General features: G+C 37.5%; 3 protein-coding genes and 1 long non-coding RNA gene across 4 annotated transcripts; 3 read left to right on the top strand and 1 right to left on the bottom strand.

Moving 5' to 3' along the window:
* The first annotated feature begins 3293 nt into the window (after positions 1–3293).
* LOC118480570 lies at positions 3294–5107 on the top strand. The gene is made up of 3 exons (XR_004863326.1): positions 3294–3438; positions 4814–4945; positions 5031–5107. It is a non-coding gene; the product is annotated as an uncharacterized LOC118480570 (long non-coding RNA).
* An 82-nt stretch (positions 5108–5189) lies between these two features.
* Positions 5190–6521, top strand: LOC110867928. The gene is made up of 5 exons (XM_022116986.2): positions 5190–5273; positions 5369–5695; positions 5772–5855; positions 5949–6137; positions 6249–6521. The coding sequence occupies exons 1-5, from the start codon at positions 5190–5192 to the stop codon at positions 6411–6413; spliced, it is 849 nt and encodes a 282-aa protein (XP_021972678.1). The 3' UTR covers positions 6414–6521.
* A 440-nt stretch (positions 6522–6961) lies between these two features.
* Positions 6962–11589, bottom strand: LOC110867929 (cysteine-rich receptor-like protein kinase 3). Its single transcript, XM_022116987.2, has 8 exons — positions 11093–11589; positions 9124–9542; positions 8904–9023; positions 8615–8730; positions 8159–8369; positions 7803–8034; positions 7551–7704; positions 6962–7386 (listed from the first exon to the last, which is right to left on the bottom strand). Exons 1-8 carry the CDS (start codon positions 11521–11523, stop codon positions 7117–7119), a joined length of 1953 nt encoding a protein of 650 aa, XP_021972679.1. The 5' UTR covers positions 11524–11589; the 3' UTR covers positions 6962–7116.
* Positions 11590–16704: 5115 nt separating this feature from the next.
* On the top strand, positions 16705–18641 carry LOC110866576. The gene is made up of 3 exons (XM_022115718.2): positions 16705–17278; positions 17344–17784; positions 17869–18641. Exons 1-3 carry the CDS (start codon positions 16705–16707, stop codon positions 18639–18641), a joined length of 1788 nt encoding a protein of 595 aa, XP_021971410.2.
* The last annotated feature ends 623 nt before the right edge of the window (positions 18642–19264 follow it).

The raw sequence follows: 19264 nt of genomic DNA, 5'->3' as shown, positions 1-19264 counted from the left end.
GCTGTAATACAACGCCAACAAGCTGAGATTTATCAACTTAAGGCTGAAAACGTCCGTTTAAGAGCTGCAGACGAGGAAAGACAAAGAAGTAGTTCGGTACTTCAAAAGCTGGCGGAAGATCTGAGAAGTAGATGCGATGTCATGAAAGAGTGGTACGACTCGCGAATTACCACAATACTTGAAGGAGCTAAGATGCTAAACGCTGTCTACGAGTTTCTACGATCTCGGGTTGCTACACTGTGGGAGGATAGATGTGAGCAGCAAGAAATACTGAAGAAAAGGGATGATGATCCCGAGGATCAAGGGAATCCTGATCCCTCTGCTACATCACAGCAACCGACAGCAGCTACATCCTCCGCAATTATTGTTGCTCAGCCACAAACAGTTGAATCTACACAAGGAACTTCTTCTGGAGCAGCTGAAGAAGTACAGCAAATTGAAGGTACATCTCATATTCCTAGCAGTGCTGATCTCGCATTGCAGGTTATTCATCCATTCACAGAAGAATTGCTGGAAGAAGGAGAAATTATTGAAGATCTCTCACAGTAGCAACTAATTACCCTAAATGCAATGAGAGATGTAGATGATGATGAGATTGAAAAGATGCCTAGTGAGCCGGAATCTTCAAATGCTGAAAACATCAAAGAAATTGTCTTCAAAGGAAATGTGAAGAAGTCTTCGTATGTTAGACAAGATGGAACTGAGTTTGCCCCGTTTGATGAAGACTGGTTAAAAGACAATGTAGAAGACATTGACGAGCATCTGAAGAACCGCGATTCATCAGAAAATGCCACCGATGCATTCTCTGTGTGGCGTCAACGGTTCTTGTTAAAGGCTTCCAAACCCGTGCCTGAGGCTGCTCAAGCTGACTACTTACGGTTTGAGAAAGTGAAGCCTAGCGGGAGAATCCTGTGTTGGATGTTTGTGAAGGAGATACATTGTGTTGCAATTAAGCGGGAGTTTGGGATCCAGTACTTTCGATCTTTACTGAGCATTCTATCTTTGCCATTTTATGATGTGGCCGCATTGACAAAGATAGATCTCATAAATCGTTCAAAATATGATGGTGCGACATTATTCGAGCGATTGATTAGAATGAACAAGAAGTCTGGGCGGAAGGACAAGTCTTACAAACCTCAGTTCCCCATCTACCAACAAATCAAGTTTACGCTTGATCCGGCAACCAACACTGGCAGATACAAACTTATTTACGAGCCGGCGAAAGTGGTAGACAAGATTCCTTTGATGCCAATGAGGCAAGACTTTCTTGGTGAAATGCGTTTATGGTGTTATGATTCCGACATACATGAGGCTCTGATCGTTTTCAATGGCGATCAAGAGAATTTCAGGATGTTGGATCCAATGTGGATAGTTAATATGTCCGCATCCGACATTAACAAGTTGTACCGGCATGAAATATTCTATGAAGACAAGGACGCACATCAGGCGTTAAAATTTCAGCGCGTCGCTTGCTTCTGTTACTACAGGGGAATACATTCGGGCAGTTCGTGGTCCGAACGACACTGAAGAAGGAAGATTTAAAGACCGAAGACCAGTAACAGACAAGGGGGAGTTTGTTGATGCATTTTTGTGTCTGTTACTAGTCTTGTACTTTACGATGTATTTTGTACGGTCTTTTATAGTTTATCGAGTCTGTATTCGCAGTCGACCAAGTCGGATATCCTCCTATCTGCTTGTGTCCGACTTATTTGTCTCGTCTGTTATGTAATAGTCGTTGAACAATGCATGTTGCATGTTAAGGGTATTTATGTCATTTGTATATGTTTGCATGTGCCTGCTGTTTGATGTCTGTGTGTAGCAAACAGTCAACAAATTGCAGCCATCGACGAAACATATGTGTTTCGTCGAACACTTGTCGACGAAACAGAATTTGATCTGTTTGCATCTGTTTCATCAAGATCAGCGACGAAACAGATGTGTTTCGTCGTCCGATGGGCTTAGTGTTGGGCCTAGTTCCGTTTCGTCGAGCCTAGTTTGGTTTCGTCGAGTTCTCTGGCCCAGCTGCTATATAAAGGCACACTTTGTCTCTGTTACAACTCAGAGATGAGAGAATACCCTGAAGGTCACTTTGTCTAGACTGTGTTTGTATCAGTTGCATTCTCATCCAGTTTAATCAAACGATTGTGTTTCTTTGGTTAAACCTCTGTTCTTACTTTGTTCTATGTTTGATTTGGCTTAGTTAAGTGGATTCCGCACACTTAACTTTGTTTGTTATAAACAAGGGTTTGGTTGTGTAAATCGATCCTCCGATTTCGGGACCTACAGTGAACAAAGTCAACTGATCTGATGTTTTGTTGATTCAAAGTGTGAATCTTTAGTTTTTCATCAAATGTTACTTTTTCGAAATCCCCCTATGGTTGTGTTTGTTTTAACAGATGCAATTAGATCACTGGAACAGTTAGTCGGTTTGATTATACACGCTTTTAGCTTTTGTAATTAATATATGATATTAATTGTTAATAAATAAAATTATATTTTATTTTAAAATTAAAGTTGTACATAGACGAATTCCAACAAATACATATAAAATTTAAAGAACTAAAATTTATATTTTCTTATACCATCTATTTTTTTTGTTTTTTGTTATTAAGTGACATATTTTTACCATTCAAGCTATAAAACCATATTAAATATTTATTTTATTTTTTAAAATCGCTTGTAAAAACATGTTATCATTATTCTTTCTTTTTTATAATATATTTACAAGTATTAATTTTGAATTTGGTGATATTTAGAGACTTATATAAATTTTGAAGTAGAAAAATAAGTTTCTTTTGAAAATTCACACCCACTACAAGAAAGGGAGGCTTTTAGCGGCGACACCATTAGCGGCGACGGCCCTTGTGTCGCCGCTATTGGTCGATCCGTGTGACACAACCTGAGACCAAACCCCAGCCGTTGATCAAAATCCTGATCTAACGGTTGGGGACTTGAAAGGCAATACCGGCGACAAAAAGTAGGTTATTAGCGGCGACAGCTGTCTCCGCTAAAAGTCTGTGTCCCACATTAAACCCTAGCCACAAAAATCTTATCCTGATTAACCCAATAGCGGCGACGATAGGATCAATACCGGCGACATAGCGTCTCCGCTAAAAGTCGAAACGTAAAAACACTTTATCAGCGACTTTCCCTCTTTCTTCTTCACTTTCCCCCCAAATTTCTTCCTTCCACCGCCGGTTCTTCCCGAATTTTGGCCCACTCGGTTAGTTTAACACGTTTATGCTACATTTCTTCTCTACATTTGTTACATACGCGTTATAGGCTTTAATTTTTGCTATTTTTTGTGTATTTTTGTGTTTGTGGAAGAAACTCCGGTCACCGCCATCTCTTCTCCGGTCACCGCCATCTCTTCTCCGGTCACCGCCATCTCTTCTCCGGTCACCACCATCTCTTCTCCGGTCACCACCTCAAAAACCGGTTAGTTTTTTTTTATTTTTTATTTTTTTTTGTTTTAAGTTTAGAAATTCTATAATTTTTAGTTTTGTTATGTAAATTGTGTATGTTAGTATGTATGTTTGTATGTTGGTATGATTGTTATGTAAATTGTTTTTTTTTATTTTTTATTTTTTTTTGTTTTAAGTTTAGAAATTCTATAATTTTTAGTTTTGTTATGTAAATTGTGTATGTTAGGTGTATTTGAAAAATGTGTATGTAAATTGTATAATGGTTAGTTTTTTTTTTAAGTTTAGAAATTCTATAATTTTTAGTTTTGGTATGTAAATTGTGTATGTTAGTATGTATGTTTGTATGATTGTTAGTATGTAAAGTGTATGAATGAATGTATGTAAGTTTGTATAATTGTTAGTATGTAAATTGTATAATGTAGGTGTGTTTGAAAAATGTGTATGTAAATTGTATAATGGTTAGTTTTTTTTTTTAAAGTTTAGAAAATGTATAATTTTTAGTTTAGTATGTTAGTATGTATGTTTGTATTATTGTTAGTATGTAAATTGTATAATTTTTAGTTTAAGTTGTATGTGGGTATGTAAGTGTATGAATGAATGTATGTATGTTTGTATAATTGTTATATGTTTACATTGTATAATGTAGGTGTATTTGAAAAATGTGTATGTAAATTGTATAATGGTTCGTTTTTTTTTAAGTTTAGAAATTGTATAATTTTTAGTTTAGGTATGTAAATTGTGTATGTTAGTATGTATGAAATCATCATTTCAAACATAACGAGCTAAGAAAACACCCAATCGAAATTGAAATCATGATTTAAAACATAACATTCCGCCCAAAATTTAAAACAATCATTAAGAACATAACAAGCTTAAATTAATCATTTTAAACATAGCGAGCTTAGAAATACCCGCCCGAAATTGATTTAGAAATTAATTTCGGGTTGTCCCCGTTTATCTTGGGATCGGCCATTAAGTGATGACCGCGTCAATAAGGTTCAAAATGTTGGCAAACGCTTAGAAGATAGTGAAGTTTTTGACAACAACTCTTCATCTGACTGTCCACTTGTCATTGACTTGACCCAATACTTTCAAATTGGATCTTCTCATGTTACTGCGGGTGAGCCTTCAATTGAAGTTGATCCCCCAACGGCCACCGTCGATGAAGTGTTTGAAGTCGAGACTGATTCTGATGAGGTCGAGGCTGCTTATGATGAGGATGATCCCGATTATGTGGAGTCTGACTAAAAGAAAAGTTATTGTAATTTTTATTGATTTGTAATTGATTAACACTTGTTTGAAATATTTATTTGAATTTGAGTTACACTTGTTGTACTTTCCCTTAATTTGTATTAGATACACATGCTGTAACATTTGTAACTTTATAGGGAGTATGTTTTCGATATTGTTGATATTCGCGTATCTGATGGCTGATGTGGCCCCCTGGGGACATGGGGGTGACGGCGCTGGTGATCCACCGATTCCTCCTGGTGGATTTCGTGGCACACATGAGACAGACGGTAAGTCTTTTACTAAATTATTTTGTAGTCCTTATATTTTATATATTATAAATGTTGTTACTAATTATTTTTGTTTTAATTGCAGCGGTTCCCCCGAAGAGGGTTAGGGGGAAAGCAAAAAACGAGAAACTAAGGCGTCTGGTAAAAGCGGGGGGGGCCTGTATCGCTTACGTTTGACAGGCAGGTGACGTATACCCCTGTTGGTAAATCAAGGGATATGTTTTCACGGGAGGCCGGCCTGTATATGTGGCGGTCCATCCCCTTCGATAAAAGTGGATGGGATAACGTTGAACAACATTACAAGGATGCCCTCATGAACCACTTACGGGTAAATAACTTATATGCATAAAATTTTATCAAATATTTAAGCACATGCAAATCTAATTTATATATGATATTTTAACTTTTTTATTTAATTTGTAGGAAAATTTCAATATTGATGAAGTGGAACGTGACTATGAGGCCAAAAACTTGACGGGTGGCATTAGGACTGTGCTTATGAAGCGGTACTCTGACCGCAAGTACGAGGCTAAAAAATTATTTAAGAGCAAGGGAGGTTACAATGATCTTGAGAGTGCACGGGCATTCCATCCCAAGGATATGCCCTATGATAACTGGTTGAGAACCATTGAAGGTTTCCGGGAAGCTAAATATATTAAAAGAAGCGAGGCCAACACACTAGTACGCGAGAAACAACAATTCCCATACCGTGGGGGGACATCTTCGTACGGTAGCACCGCCTATAAAAATGTAATGTTTTATGTATGTGTGCGTGTGTGTAAGCTTTTGTTTATTTAATGTCTAATCTAAGTTTAATGTTAAACAGGATATGGATTGGGTACCTACGTATGCTAAAACCCACACGGACAATCAAGGGAATTGGGTTGATCCGGTTGCTGAACAAAATTACGTAAGTATTTCTTTTAAGTATTATTTTCTATAACAAATATATATATATATATATATACACACACATATATTTAATCATCTTTGTAAAATACAGCGGAACATACAACAGGCCACAAGTCAATGGAGCGGTGAGGGTCCGCCAATTGCCCCGTATCAGGAAGCGTTGGGTGAGCGGCGAGGATGGTACCGCGGGATGGGGCCTAAACCTTCTTCCAACACGTCCTCGCACTCGTCATCTAACATGTCGTCTTCGCAAGCTCGGACGCAAGAACCCTTTTCCGAGGTAAACTGCGCAATTTAAAAAAATGACAAACGAACGCATGTTTCCTTGTTAAATATATGTTGGTAGCGTTAATTAATATGCTAATATACGTTTTGCTATCTATTATTGTAGGATTTTGTTAACAGCTTGTTCCAAACCCCGTCATTTTTTAACCAACTTAACAACTATCTTGCTTCACAAGGAAAAGGAAAAGGAAAGTCAAAAGGCTACGATTCTGACAACTTATTCGATAATGAATCCGACGATGAACCCAACGATAACGATGACGATGAGTGACTTGTTTTTAATGTATGCTTTGGATTTAATTAAACGTTGTAGGATATAATGTACGACTTAAACGTAGTTTTTAATTATATTACCTTTAGTATATGTTGATTATGTTCATTGCGTATGCTTGCGTTGTTTGAAAATAGGCAGGTTTTGTTTTTTCGGCCGTAAAACTGGCTGGGCAGCTGTATATACAGCTGCTGTATTAAAAAAAAAATAGACTTTTAGCGGCGACATGTGTCGCCGCTATTGCTCTTCACCCTTTACCGACGAAAGTCAACACCGGCGACACTTTTAGCGACGACAACTGTCGTCGCTAAAAGTGCAGCATCAATACCGGCGACAGTCAGTCAATAGCGTCCGAGCAATACCGGCGATGCTTTACCGGCGACATGTCGCCGCTAATAGTCAATAGCGGCGACAAAAGCGGTCAATACCGGCGACAGCCGTCGCCGCTAAAGGTGCCCTGTTCTTGTAGTGACCCAAGGGCCAAAAGACCATAGAACTACAATAAATTCAATATTGAGTCACACCATTCCAAATTTTCAATAACCAACAATCAAGAAGGTTATCATGGCATTTGATCTTGCATAAAAAAATAAATGTGGTTACAACAAAAAAGTTGTCCTCGATGTGGAGCTGCTAAATGATAGTGGACACCTAATGTGCACAATAGCTCAATAAAATGTGCTATTTTATACATTTATATGTATTACTTGTTCTGTGACCGATATGCGCCCATGTGGATCACTCTACGAGAATCAATGAAACTAGGCTTGATTAGTTTTCCTGGCCTCACAGATATCCCACTTGACAACATCAAAAGAACTTCTGACATGGTTGGTCTCAAAGAAGCTGGTGACTGAGTGCACATTAGAGCAATCTCAATGGTTTTCATCACATTTGCTATATGTTGTTCTTCTATACTCAACTCTTGATCGATTAGCTCTATGTGCATGCCTCTCTCATACAATTGCCATGCCTATTCAACAAAATAATATTTATCATACATATGCAACAAGTTCCGCAAGAGTTAAATTTGCATATGGAAGTGTCACTTTAATCTTATAACTCAAATATGACTAATGTTATCATCATTATTACCCTCTAATTGAAGAAGAAAAAGTTTAGGAGGTTGTATATTACATGTTCAAGAAGGTGAGATGTTTCTGGTCCACTAAAGTTTTCATCAGTACATCTTCGTCCGCTGATGACTTCAAGGATTACGATACCAAAGCTGTAGGTGTCAACCTTCTCTGATAAATGTCCCTTTGTCGCATATTCTGGTGCCATGTACCCTCTATATTAATCATGTCATGAAAATATTGTCATGGGAAAAGTAGGGGATTTGAATCCGGATTAAGATATATATCAAAGGGAAGATTTACACCAACTTACAGTGTGCCGGCTAGCTTTGTGCTAACATGGGTTTGATCCTCTGGCTGTAGTCTTGCCAATCCAAAATCACAAATTTTGGGTTGAAAATCATCGTCCACGAGAATATTATTCAATTTTATATCTCTGTGAATTATTTTGACATGGAATTCATTATGAAGATGGACAAGGCCCCTAGCAACCCCAAAGATAATGTCAAACCTTTTCTGCCAGTTCAGAGTGCCTCTTTTTTCACCTATTCATGGTGAACTTAATTATCAGGTACATACTTATCTAAATATTTACATTATGGTAGCCTTTTATTTTCTATTTGGCCAGAAAAACAAGGTTATAAGAATTAATATTTGTGCAAAACTTACCCCATAAGAAGTTGTCAAGGCTGCCTTGTGGAATGTATTCTAGGACAAGAAGCAACTCAGATCCCTCAATGCACCAACCTAGTTGTCGTACGAGATTCCGATGTTGCACATTACTTATGAGCCTCACTTCGTTTTCGAATTCTGATTTTGCTCTAGCATAACCAACATGCAGTCTCTTCACCGCTACTATATTCTCATGGTCTATAATTGCCTGTTGAAGGAATAAACAATCATTTTCAAATCTAATAACCTAAATTCAGCATTCGCCTGGAATACCAATGAAAGTAGAGAACTATTTCTTCAGTTGTAAAAGAAATACATACACCATGACATTTAAGATACTTACGTTTATGTTTACTGGTGTGGTCAATATTCAAGCTTAGTGTTACAAATAGAATACCATTATTTAAATCAAGAGAGTAATTTAGAATAAAACCATTTAAAAGATTAAATTACCTTGAATACTTCACCAAAACCTCCTTTCCCAACTCTACACTCGTCTCCAAACTCATGAGTCGCTAATCGCAATTGCTGGTAACTGTAACTTTTATCTGGTTGTAGTCCAGATTCAGCTAAAAGTATCACATGGTGCACGGTACAAAAAGTTAGCACTAGTTGTAATCTAAACACAATATATTGACATGAAACATAATTATAATGTGTTTTTATATATTAGATGTAGATATGTTTAAAGATATTGCATTGAACAATATGCTACACCCATGGTGGACATATGTATGGTTACCTTCTTCAATAGTCTTAGCTTTCTTCATTTTTCGATACCATAACAAGAAAGCGAGTACAAGCAATAGAAGACCTACAGCAACACTTACTCCAGCTATCATTGCAGAATTGCTAGAGCTTCCTGTCATGTAAAGTTGCACAATATTTTTGTTAATATATTAATGCAAATTAAATAGCTTCCTATGAAAAGCTAAATCTTAAGTATACATAAGAGACCTCACCTTCACTTAGAAAAGGTGTGATGTTTGTTGTTTGGTTTCTTTCGAAAAATGGAGTCTCAGAATACCTCATAAAACAAAACATGTCAATGGCCCTTCCTTCCTTATTGGGAAGACAAAATTGTAAGTTGTTATATGCTGTATTCAAGCAGCCTCGACAAATGGCTTGGCTTACATTTCTAACACACTGTGCAATTGCATACACTGTTGTATTATCGGTTGGCACTGGCCTTGTGGTAGCTATATAGAAATCAGGTGTTCTTGGAGTGGCGTCTCGAATATCAGATAACAAATTCTCTACCACTTGGTTGAAGCTTGTTGTTGGCTGAGATGCTGACTCATTGCTACATACTTCTCCTGGAGGGGCATCATTATCCAATATCACTTCTGAATTACCAAAATTTACGCCAAAGTTTTCGTATCTGTACACAGAAGACTTACACTTGAGCATTAATGCGAATATCTTTTTCCTGATTACTTAACAAATGTAATTGAAATTAAATATCTTCAAATGTGATTAATAACTTGAAAGTGCTTATTTTTTAACACGTACTATAAAATCATATTACTTTGGTATTAAAGAAGTTTTTCCTTGTTGCAAGGTCTCAAAAGGACAACCTTGTCGAAAGATAAACATTTAACTTTATTTTTCTATAATTTGTTTACCTAATTCATGATACGGAAGATTTTGTAGCGTAGAAGTATCAAGGTGTGTAGCAGTGGTTGAAGGTTCTAGTATCACGACTGACAACGATATAGATTTAAGAGTATGCTTAAACAGTGTACATTTCTAAAAAATCGTACTTCAGGATATGTAAAAAAATTTATTGGTTGGCCGGTTGCCCTATTTTGGTTGCCAAATGGTAAAAGGAAAGAATATGTAATAATGAGATTTAATCTGGTTTGATTTTCTTTCTTGTATTTGATACTTTTCTTTTATCTATTTGAGGATAGATGTATGTTGCGTATTCAGCAAAAATACCAGCAGATAAAACCCCCTCCCTTCATTTTATTGTTATAAACAGTAAATGAAAAATAGGCTTAATTAAAGTCACATGGGATGAGTAGATTAGGCTAGATTTGTTATAGTTGCACATCTCTTACATGGTACACGATAAGAGTTTGTAGATACATAGTATTAAAGTTAAGAAGTTGTAGGGGTGGGTATGGAAGTGTCTTAGCTCTATCGTAAGGACATATAGATATTTCTATAATTTAGGTGAACTTTTCATGTCATTGTATTCTTTTATTTATACCTCCTTGTCGCCTTATTATGTTGTATCTGCTTGTGTTTTTTCTATGTTACTCTTTTATCACTCTTGTTTTGGTTTGTGTTAATGCTAGGTTTTCTATTCTTATATTTTGTTGTTTGTTTATTTTGTCTATTGTTTGAGTTGTAGTCGGAGGTCTCTCTTACCATATCCTATGGATAGATGTAAGTTTTTCTACATCCTACCCTCTACTACTATTTATTTCTATGATTTATTGGGTAATAATTGAAAAGCAATTTATATGTAGTAGTTATAATTATATTTAAACATCAATAGTAAATAAAAGAATTTGTAAACGACGTCACTAAATAATAAAAAATACACGTAGGTTGCCGAGTAACTTATCCTTACTAGCATAGTTTTGGCTTATATTTTTAAAGAAGTCAAAGTCAAATTTGTCATGTGCACATACGACTTAAAATTAGTATTTTAGTGGACGACTTACACAAGTGGCTGGCTGCTTCTAATTATCAGAATAAAATAACTGTTTTTCATAATTATTGAATGTTCAACACATTAACGATTTGATGTTTTAACAAATGATTCATGTGGATAACCTATTGATCATGACTTTTAATCTCCATTATTGAACTTAACTAATAAATTTAAAAATTTTAAAAATGAAATTTATCTATATACAAACATGGAAACCGGTAATGAATTACTTCAGTAAAAAATAAAGAATCAAAATGTGTACTAACCTTATACTACAATCATCATAAATTATGTTACCACCATCAGCAATCCCACATGTTTTTGTCTCGTTAACTGCTGACTCAAAACAAGCCAAACACCGGGAGGTCGAGAGATAGACCCTACACAAAGCAAAGGCGTACACGAAGTCACCATTAATCGTAGTCTGGGCAAAGGCATAGTACACCTGTGGATCGGACAACTGTCTCTGAAGGCTTGAAAACGTGGTATTGACGTTACTTAAGTAAGATTCTCCATATGTTGATTGGTATGATCTACAATACCTTCTAAGCAGAGTATTGTTCTTATCAACTGATTGTGAATTCACCTGTTTAGCTATTATTATGAACACCAGAATTAGCATGCCCGATTTCCATGACGATATCCGGATGCTTGTGTTGAAACTCTGAGCACTTTTCCCCATTGTGACAATGGGCATGGATGTTTACTTTGAAGCTGAATATCTACGAGAAGAAGACTTAAGAGAAACTTTTGTAGGCACCAGAATTGTTGTCATTGTTGACTATGAGATATTATAGTCCAAGCTGGAAATAGAATAAAATACAAAATGGACAGCTTTAATGTTATTGGTTAGAAAGAATCTTCAAGTGGTCCTATGTAGCAGACTAGAGGGTGTTAACGTCTTTTCACTTAATTGGGCTGCCTTCCATTATTCTGTCAATAATGATAGGAATTGTAAAGTAGACGGAATCGTTTGATTACTCTAGTGCAACATTTCTAATTAACAACGTCAACGGTCAAAGATGAAGTTGGAATTTGACATATGTATGTATGTATGTATGTATGTATGTATGTATGTATGTATGTATGTATGTATGTATGTATGTATGTATGTATGTATGTATGTATGTATGTATGTATGTATGTATGTACGTACGTACGTACGTATATGTGATATATGGTATGGTAAGTATGTATATATCCTATATACGAGTTTGTGTAAAAAAGAATTATAAATGGGTCTTAGGCTATTCTTTCATTACTTGGGGGGTTATCGTCATTTCAATTGGTTAAATTTTTGGGTTTCTTAGGTGTCTCATACAAGAGTGTCTCATACCAGTTGTTAGTACGAAGAAACTTCCTGCCCGATCAGCATGCCACGTTACCCTTGTCAAAAGCTTGGCTTAGTCTATGTTTTCGCCACTTGGTTTGGTAATAGCTTTTCTTGTGTGAAGCAGCAAATAAATTGGAATCTTGCATTAGAAAGCTCCCGCCCATCGGTTTGGCGATATATTTAGTGAATTGTCATGAATATGGAAGCCGTTTTAAGTCATAAGAAAGCTCTCGCATCAACTATCTAATAGGTAGCGTCAGTCCTTTCAAGTGTTGGACTCCGGTCATGTTTGCAGCGAACAAACAAGGCATCTTTGCATCAGTGGACATGATTATGTTTGATGTTCAGAACACAAGAACGAATGAAACGAACTTGAATGATAAAAGGAAACAAGAGAATGGACAGATTGAAGGAAACAAACTGTCTTGTTGCCCGAACCAGTTACCGGACCAGACATATATATATATATATATATATATATATATATATATATATATATATATATATATATATATATATATATATATATATATATATGTGATAATGGCGGTTGATATTTGGCGGCAAAACTGTCAATGACAGTTTTGAAATTACCCGCTTATGATCTATGCCCACACTTATCACAATGTTACCGAAATAAATTCATATCAGTTATTACATAAACATATAAGTAATATAATCATAATAAAGTTTAAACATCTTTCGCTAACACCTTCCCTTAAACTTAATTATGTTTAGCGGCATACATCAGCACGCTCCTTTTGGCTTCATCGACGGCTTTACGTGCTTCGTTGAAATTGAATCGTCGGTGCTTCTTGTGCAGATTCCAAGAGCCTTCCCAACTATTTCCATCATAAAGAGCGTAATGCTCTGATGCAGCATCCTCCTATACCGGATCTGCACTTTTGCTTCTTCCTCGATCATTGTCGGCCATTGAGCTTTCTTCTTGTTCCATCATCTCTTTGTCCTGCACCTTCTCTTGAACTGAACGGATTTAAACCTATAATAGTATATCAAAACGTCCAAATACATGGCATAAATGACTCTAATGAAGTCACCGTCTTGATATTTGAAACCCAGATCCTTCGCTATTGCCGGCCATATATTATCAACGGTGACATTTCGGTATCCTCCGTCTCTTTCCACCATAATATACAAGCCAAGCAGGTCTATTCTTCTTCCATCATCGAGAAGTCAAGAAGTGGGGGTATTGATCTTGAAGTTATTCCCATCTTTTCTTTCAAAAACCAGCCCACCATTTTCTCGAATTTTATTTCAAGATCATGTTTGTATTTGAATACGAAGTCACGGTCATCGATCATGTCTAACACGGCTTTACAATTAGCAAATTCATTAAATTCTAGCGCCCTTATGATCATCCGACTCCAGTCAAAGTCACTTTCATTCGTAACATTTAAAGTTTTGAAGTATGAATTCAAATAATCTTCTTTGTACTTCTCCTTCACATCATTCAGGTTCATAACTTTCTGTATTTCTTTTAATCCTAACTCTTCTTCTTTCGATAAACCGGTAACATCATTCACAGTATTTACGACGGGAGGAGAGAACATCGGATAAATCTTGCAAGTATCACCGTTTTTATTGACGGTAAATCCTTGTAAGGTTAATTGATTCATGCTCAAGACATTTCTGTCCAATTCCGGAGTATAAAAGACACTTTGAATCATTAATTTTTCGTTGTTTGATTTGATTTCAACAGTTCCTATACCCCGGATGAACAAAAAATTGTTTTCCCCGGTGTTTGTATCAACACCAACTAAATGCTTTATTCTTTTGAACACATTTATATTTCCGGCATAATGATGTGAGAAAGAGTTACTGACATACCATATGTCCTTCCACTGGCCGCCTTCCGTGCCAGTCACTATCATCTCACCCCGATCATCTGCTTCCCTCCTTTGAGTCTGGATTCCGGCATTAACCGCTTGGTTAATCAGTTGTGTTGCTTCGTCATTTTCTTTGGATTTGCATGAAAAAATTTGATGTCCTGGCCGGTGACAATAGTAACATAATTTCACCCGGTGTTTGCTTTTCTTCCTCTCATTTTGTTTGTCAAAACAGTGTTGACATGGTAAGATTGTAGAAGTGAATCTGATTTCTGTATGCGTCCCTGATGTGGCTCTGATACCACATTGTTGGACTCCGGTCATGTTTGCAGCGGACAAACAAGGCATCTTTGCATCAGTGGACATGATTGTGTTTGATGTTCAGAACACAAGAATGAATGAAACGAACTTGAATGATAAAAGGAAACAAGAGAATGGACAGATTAAAGGAAACAAACTGTCTTGGTGCCGGAAACAGTTACCGGACCAGACATATACATATGTGTTATAATGGCGGTTGATATTTGGCGGCAAAACTGTCAATAACAGTTTTGAAATTACCCGCTTATGATCTATGCCCACACTTATCACAATGTTACCAAAATAAATTCCTATCAGTTATTACATAAACATATAAGTAATATAATCATAATAAAGTATAAATATCTTTCGGTAACATCAAATACCCTAATCCATTTTTGTTTTTTAGTAAAATATAAATTATATATCTAAAACAAAAATAAAACTAAAATTTGATTAAATCTATGTGCCCAACTCCAATTTTAAATTTTTACTTCAATGAACAGAATCGGACTTCAACTTGGATTTCAAATTGATAAAATTCCATTGACTTGGTCAATTCATAATTCTTGATACATGCACCTTTTATCTTCTTTAACCACCTACAACTTTTCTTTGTTTTCTTTGGGGTCTACATATTTACACACCTTTTTGCCTATTTCCACACCCTAATAGACGCCTCGTATAGGCCTATACGAGGCGTCTAGGGTTCCTTTTCCCGACCAATTTCTGAACCTCGTACAACGTCACATCAGTCACATCAGACGGGGAGTATAGGCCTGTACGAGGGACCAATACGAGGGTACCAAGACGCCTCGTATAGGCCTATACGAGGCGTCTTAGAGACTGATTTGACTATGTGTCTGACATGTGACTTAAAGCAATACGGGGTGTCTAAAGCTACACGAGGCGTCTATATCTCATACAAAAGTGCAACATACAGTGCATTCTTGGTCCACCCAAACATTCAACATTCCTTTCATTCTGTTTCTTCTACGAGCTCTTGTTGTTTGCATTTGTGATCTTATCATCCCGAAGTGTTGAAATATCATCATACTGGGACGGTAACTATGTCTTCGGGCAGTATTCTAGCGATAATTGGGTGCCCGAAAGCGTTCCGGTAACAGTTATTAGCTTAAATTTTTTAATTACTTGTTGTGTTAGTTTATTTTTACTAATGATGATACGGTCATCTATTTTGGAGGAGTCTGGCGTTCCTGATTCTAATGAGCAAGAGGAGGTTATGTCTAGTATACAAGGAAAATAAAACAGACCATTTCTAGATTTGAACACGCATCCTCCTGTTGATGAAACAACCCCTGTAGATGACTCATACCATGCGGGTCAACCAAGTTATCCGATGCAACAAGGGTGTCCGGATTATAGATACGGGTGTGAATACTCTTACGGAGGAGACGGTGGATATGGAGGAAACGGTGGATACGGAGGAGACGTTGGATAAGGAGGAAACGGTGGATACGGAGGAGACGGTGGATACGGAGGAAACGGTGGATACCGAGGAGACGTTAGATACGGAGGAGACAGTGGATACGGAGGAGACGGTGGATACGGAGGAGACAGTGGATATGGTGGATACGGTGGATACAGTGGATACGGAGGAGACAGTGGTCATTAGCAATTCATTTCCCCGGGCACTCCTTACGTTCATCAAAACAATACGGACGTTGGAGGATATGGTGGATATGGTGGATATGGTGGTTATGGTGGATATGGTAGATATGGTGGTGAGGCACTTCCCATCCCGGACAATCCGTACTTAAAAAAGCAGGTATTAATTACTATTTTATTATTATTATTATTATTATTATTATTATTATTATTATTATTTTATTATTATTATTAATATTGTTGTTGTTATTATTATTATTATTGTTATTATTGTCGATGTTACAGGTTTTCAACTCTTTAGATGAACTAAAGAAACGGATACAAGAAATAGCAAACGCGGATGGTTTCGTTATTGTCACCCATCGGTCAAAGAAAATCGGGGGAAGAACCTGGAGGGTATGGCTTGAATGTGATCGTGGTGGTGAGCACCAGACTACAGCAACACTCAGAAAAGCCGGAAGCAAAAAAAACCGGTTGCCCGTTTTACCTGCTGGCTGTGCGAAACCACCCGTATGAAACCTGGGAGATAAAAGACGAAAACATTGAACATAAGCACGAACTTTGTGAGGACCTGTCGGCCCACGCGTTTGTGCGAAGGTTTACTCCAAGCGAAATTAAACTGATGGAGCAGCTAACAGCTCAAAACATGGAGCCACGCAAAATATTTCAAACGATAAGGAAGCAGGACCCCGACAGGTTTCATGTTCAGAAAGACGTTCAAAACGTTGTGGCGAAGATTAGAGCCGAACAAAGACAAGGATTGACTCCCATGCAGTCACTAGAAAACATGCTGATAAACAACGACCTTATTTACGAGACACGGGAGGAACCCGGAACAGAGATCGTAACAGAGATCTTCTTTCTTCATCGGTACTCGAGAGACATGTGGCATGCATTCCCCCACGTCATGCTGATCGATGCGACGTACAAGACAAACATATACAATATGCCATTTATCCAGATTGTTGGTATGACGCCTACCAACAAATTGTTTATTATCGCGCATGCCGTTGTTAGTAAAGAACGAGGTGATAACTTTGTGTGGGTGCTTGAGAGGGTCAAGTCAATGTTCGATGAATGTATGGAGCCACGTGTGATTTTAACGGATAGAGACCTAGCCCTTATGGGCGCGTGTGCCAAAGTATTTCCAGACGCCTCCAGGCTTCTTTGCAGGTGGCACATACAACAGAATGTTATGAAGCACTGTAAGGCTTCCTTCACAGACGAAGACTGGGATAAATTTTTGTCATTCTGGGGGACATTGATTGAGTCTCCATCCATACCCATCTACGAGTACCACTTGCGCAACATGCAAAAGCGACTTGTGGAGTGCAAACGTTCTAGTAAGTTTTTCTAATAACATACGACTCACCTATGCAAATTTTATTAAATTATTTCTAATTTTTAGGAGTCTTCAACTACGTGTACGATAACTGGCTAAAATACTATAAGGAGATGTTCGTCTTTTCGTGGACTGATAAGAGGCGCAACTTTGGTAATCGTACCATAAACAGAGTTGAGAGCCAACATGCCAACTTAAAGAGATACGTCCTAGACAGGAGCTCGTTGGACCGTGTAGTTGGTTGTGTCCGGGATATAGTTGAGACACAGTTCGGTGAAATAAGGAAGACTTTTCGAGAAAGCATCGAAAAAATAATGAACCACCACAAACACCCGTTGTTTCAACACCTACTTGGAAAAGTATCCCATACAGACCTTGACTTGTTGAGTGGAGAGGCAATTAGGAAGCTAGATGTCTTGGAGCGCTTTCATTCATCATGTGGTTGCCAAATGTGGTACAGTTGCGGGTTGCCCTGTGCTTGTAGGATTGAAAAGTACATGAGTGAAGGTAATAATTGTTAAACGTACAACACTTGTGTGATATATTTCCGTTAATCATGTGACTTAAACAATGTTGTTTTTAACCGTGCAGAGCGTCCGATTCAACTAGAAGACATAGACGTCTTCTGGCGGAAACTTAACTTCCAAAGTAGTAAATTGATAGACGATGACATTGACGTGGTCGAAGAGCTAAATATTGTTAGACAACAATTAGAGTCGCACCCTCCAGCTCAGCAAAAAAGCCTGATGTCAAAGATTAAAGCGGTGTTGACTCCAAAGAAATCTACTAAGAAACCACCGGTTGTCCAACAAAATACTCGTGGCCGACCAACAAAAAGGCATGTACAACAAAGGTTGGACGAGGCCTCTCGTATAGATGAAGAATTGAGGAGAAGCTCCTTCGGTGATGCCAACACGTGCTTTGAAGGTTCCCGACAAAGTAAGTACGATAAACCTCGCCACAGCTCGTACGTTCCGTCACAGGCCTCTCAACAGTCGGTTATAAGGTCCCAAAAACCCAAAGCGAGCCTAAGCCGCTCAAAGAGTTCTAAGAAGAAAGAGACACGAGATGATCACAGTTTTCCTTTAATCATTGGGGACGAGTACGTGGGAATCATCGAACAGTTGAAGTCTGCCATTCCGCCAGTGTTTCATCCGCACGTCTCGTGCATACGAGATGTGATGCTAGATGGTCATTGTGGGTTTCGGTCTGTGGCTGTGGGCTTAGGTATGGATCAGAGTTCATGGGGGCTCATTCGAAGGGACCTTGTCCAAGAAGTGGACCAGAACAAATCGATATGGTTCCCAATATTTGAAGCATGGGATGAAGGTTATTTTTACACGCATCGTCAGGGCCTAACATAGAATTCAGTGTCCGGTTGTGGGGAGGATCACTGGATGGACTTCCCCTTAGCAGGACTTCTTATTGCACAAACGTACGGTATCCGGGTGTACCTGTTAACGACAACCATGGGTGCGAGTTCCACTTTCTTCCCGATACTAAGTCATGCGGCTAATCAACAACCATTATTCAAAACGCTTGCACATGTTAACGAGGACCACTTCATACATGTTAAGCTGGAAGGGGATTATCCAATGCCACCAGCACACGGGCTATGGTTGAACCACCGAAGAACCCATACGGAACAATCGGAAGATATGTACTTGCCACGTCTAGAATGATATACATCGATAATGAATCTTGCGCCAATATCAAAGCCCAGTCTTAATTACATCGATAGTGATACGGAAGAATGATTTTTGTAATTAATAGTATTTTTATAATTAATAGTATTTTTTTGTATTAATTCCTATAACTTTCTACAATTTCTATAATTTTTTTTTTATAATTTTTATCATTTTTTTATAATTAGAATTGATTAAAACAGCTTAATAACATTTTTATAAAAAATTATATAATTTTTTTATAATTAGAATTGATTAAAACAATTTAATAACATTTTTATAAAAAGATTACAAATATACGC

The sequence above is a fragment of the Helianthus annuus genome, chromosome 7 (genome assembly GCF_002127325.2).
Source record: "Helianthus annuus cultivar XRQ/B chromosome 7, HanXRQr2.0-SUNRISE, whole genome shotgun sequence".
Lineage (NCBI taxonomy): Eukaryota > Viridiplantae > Streptophyta > Magnoliopsida > Asterales > Asteraceae > Helianthus > Helianthus annuus.
This window is presented reverse-complemented; position numbering and strand designations above follow the sequence as displayed.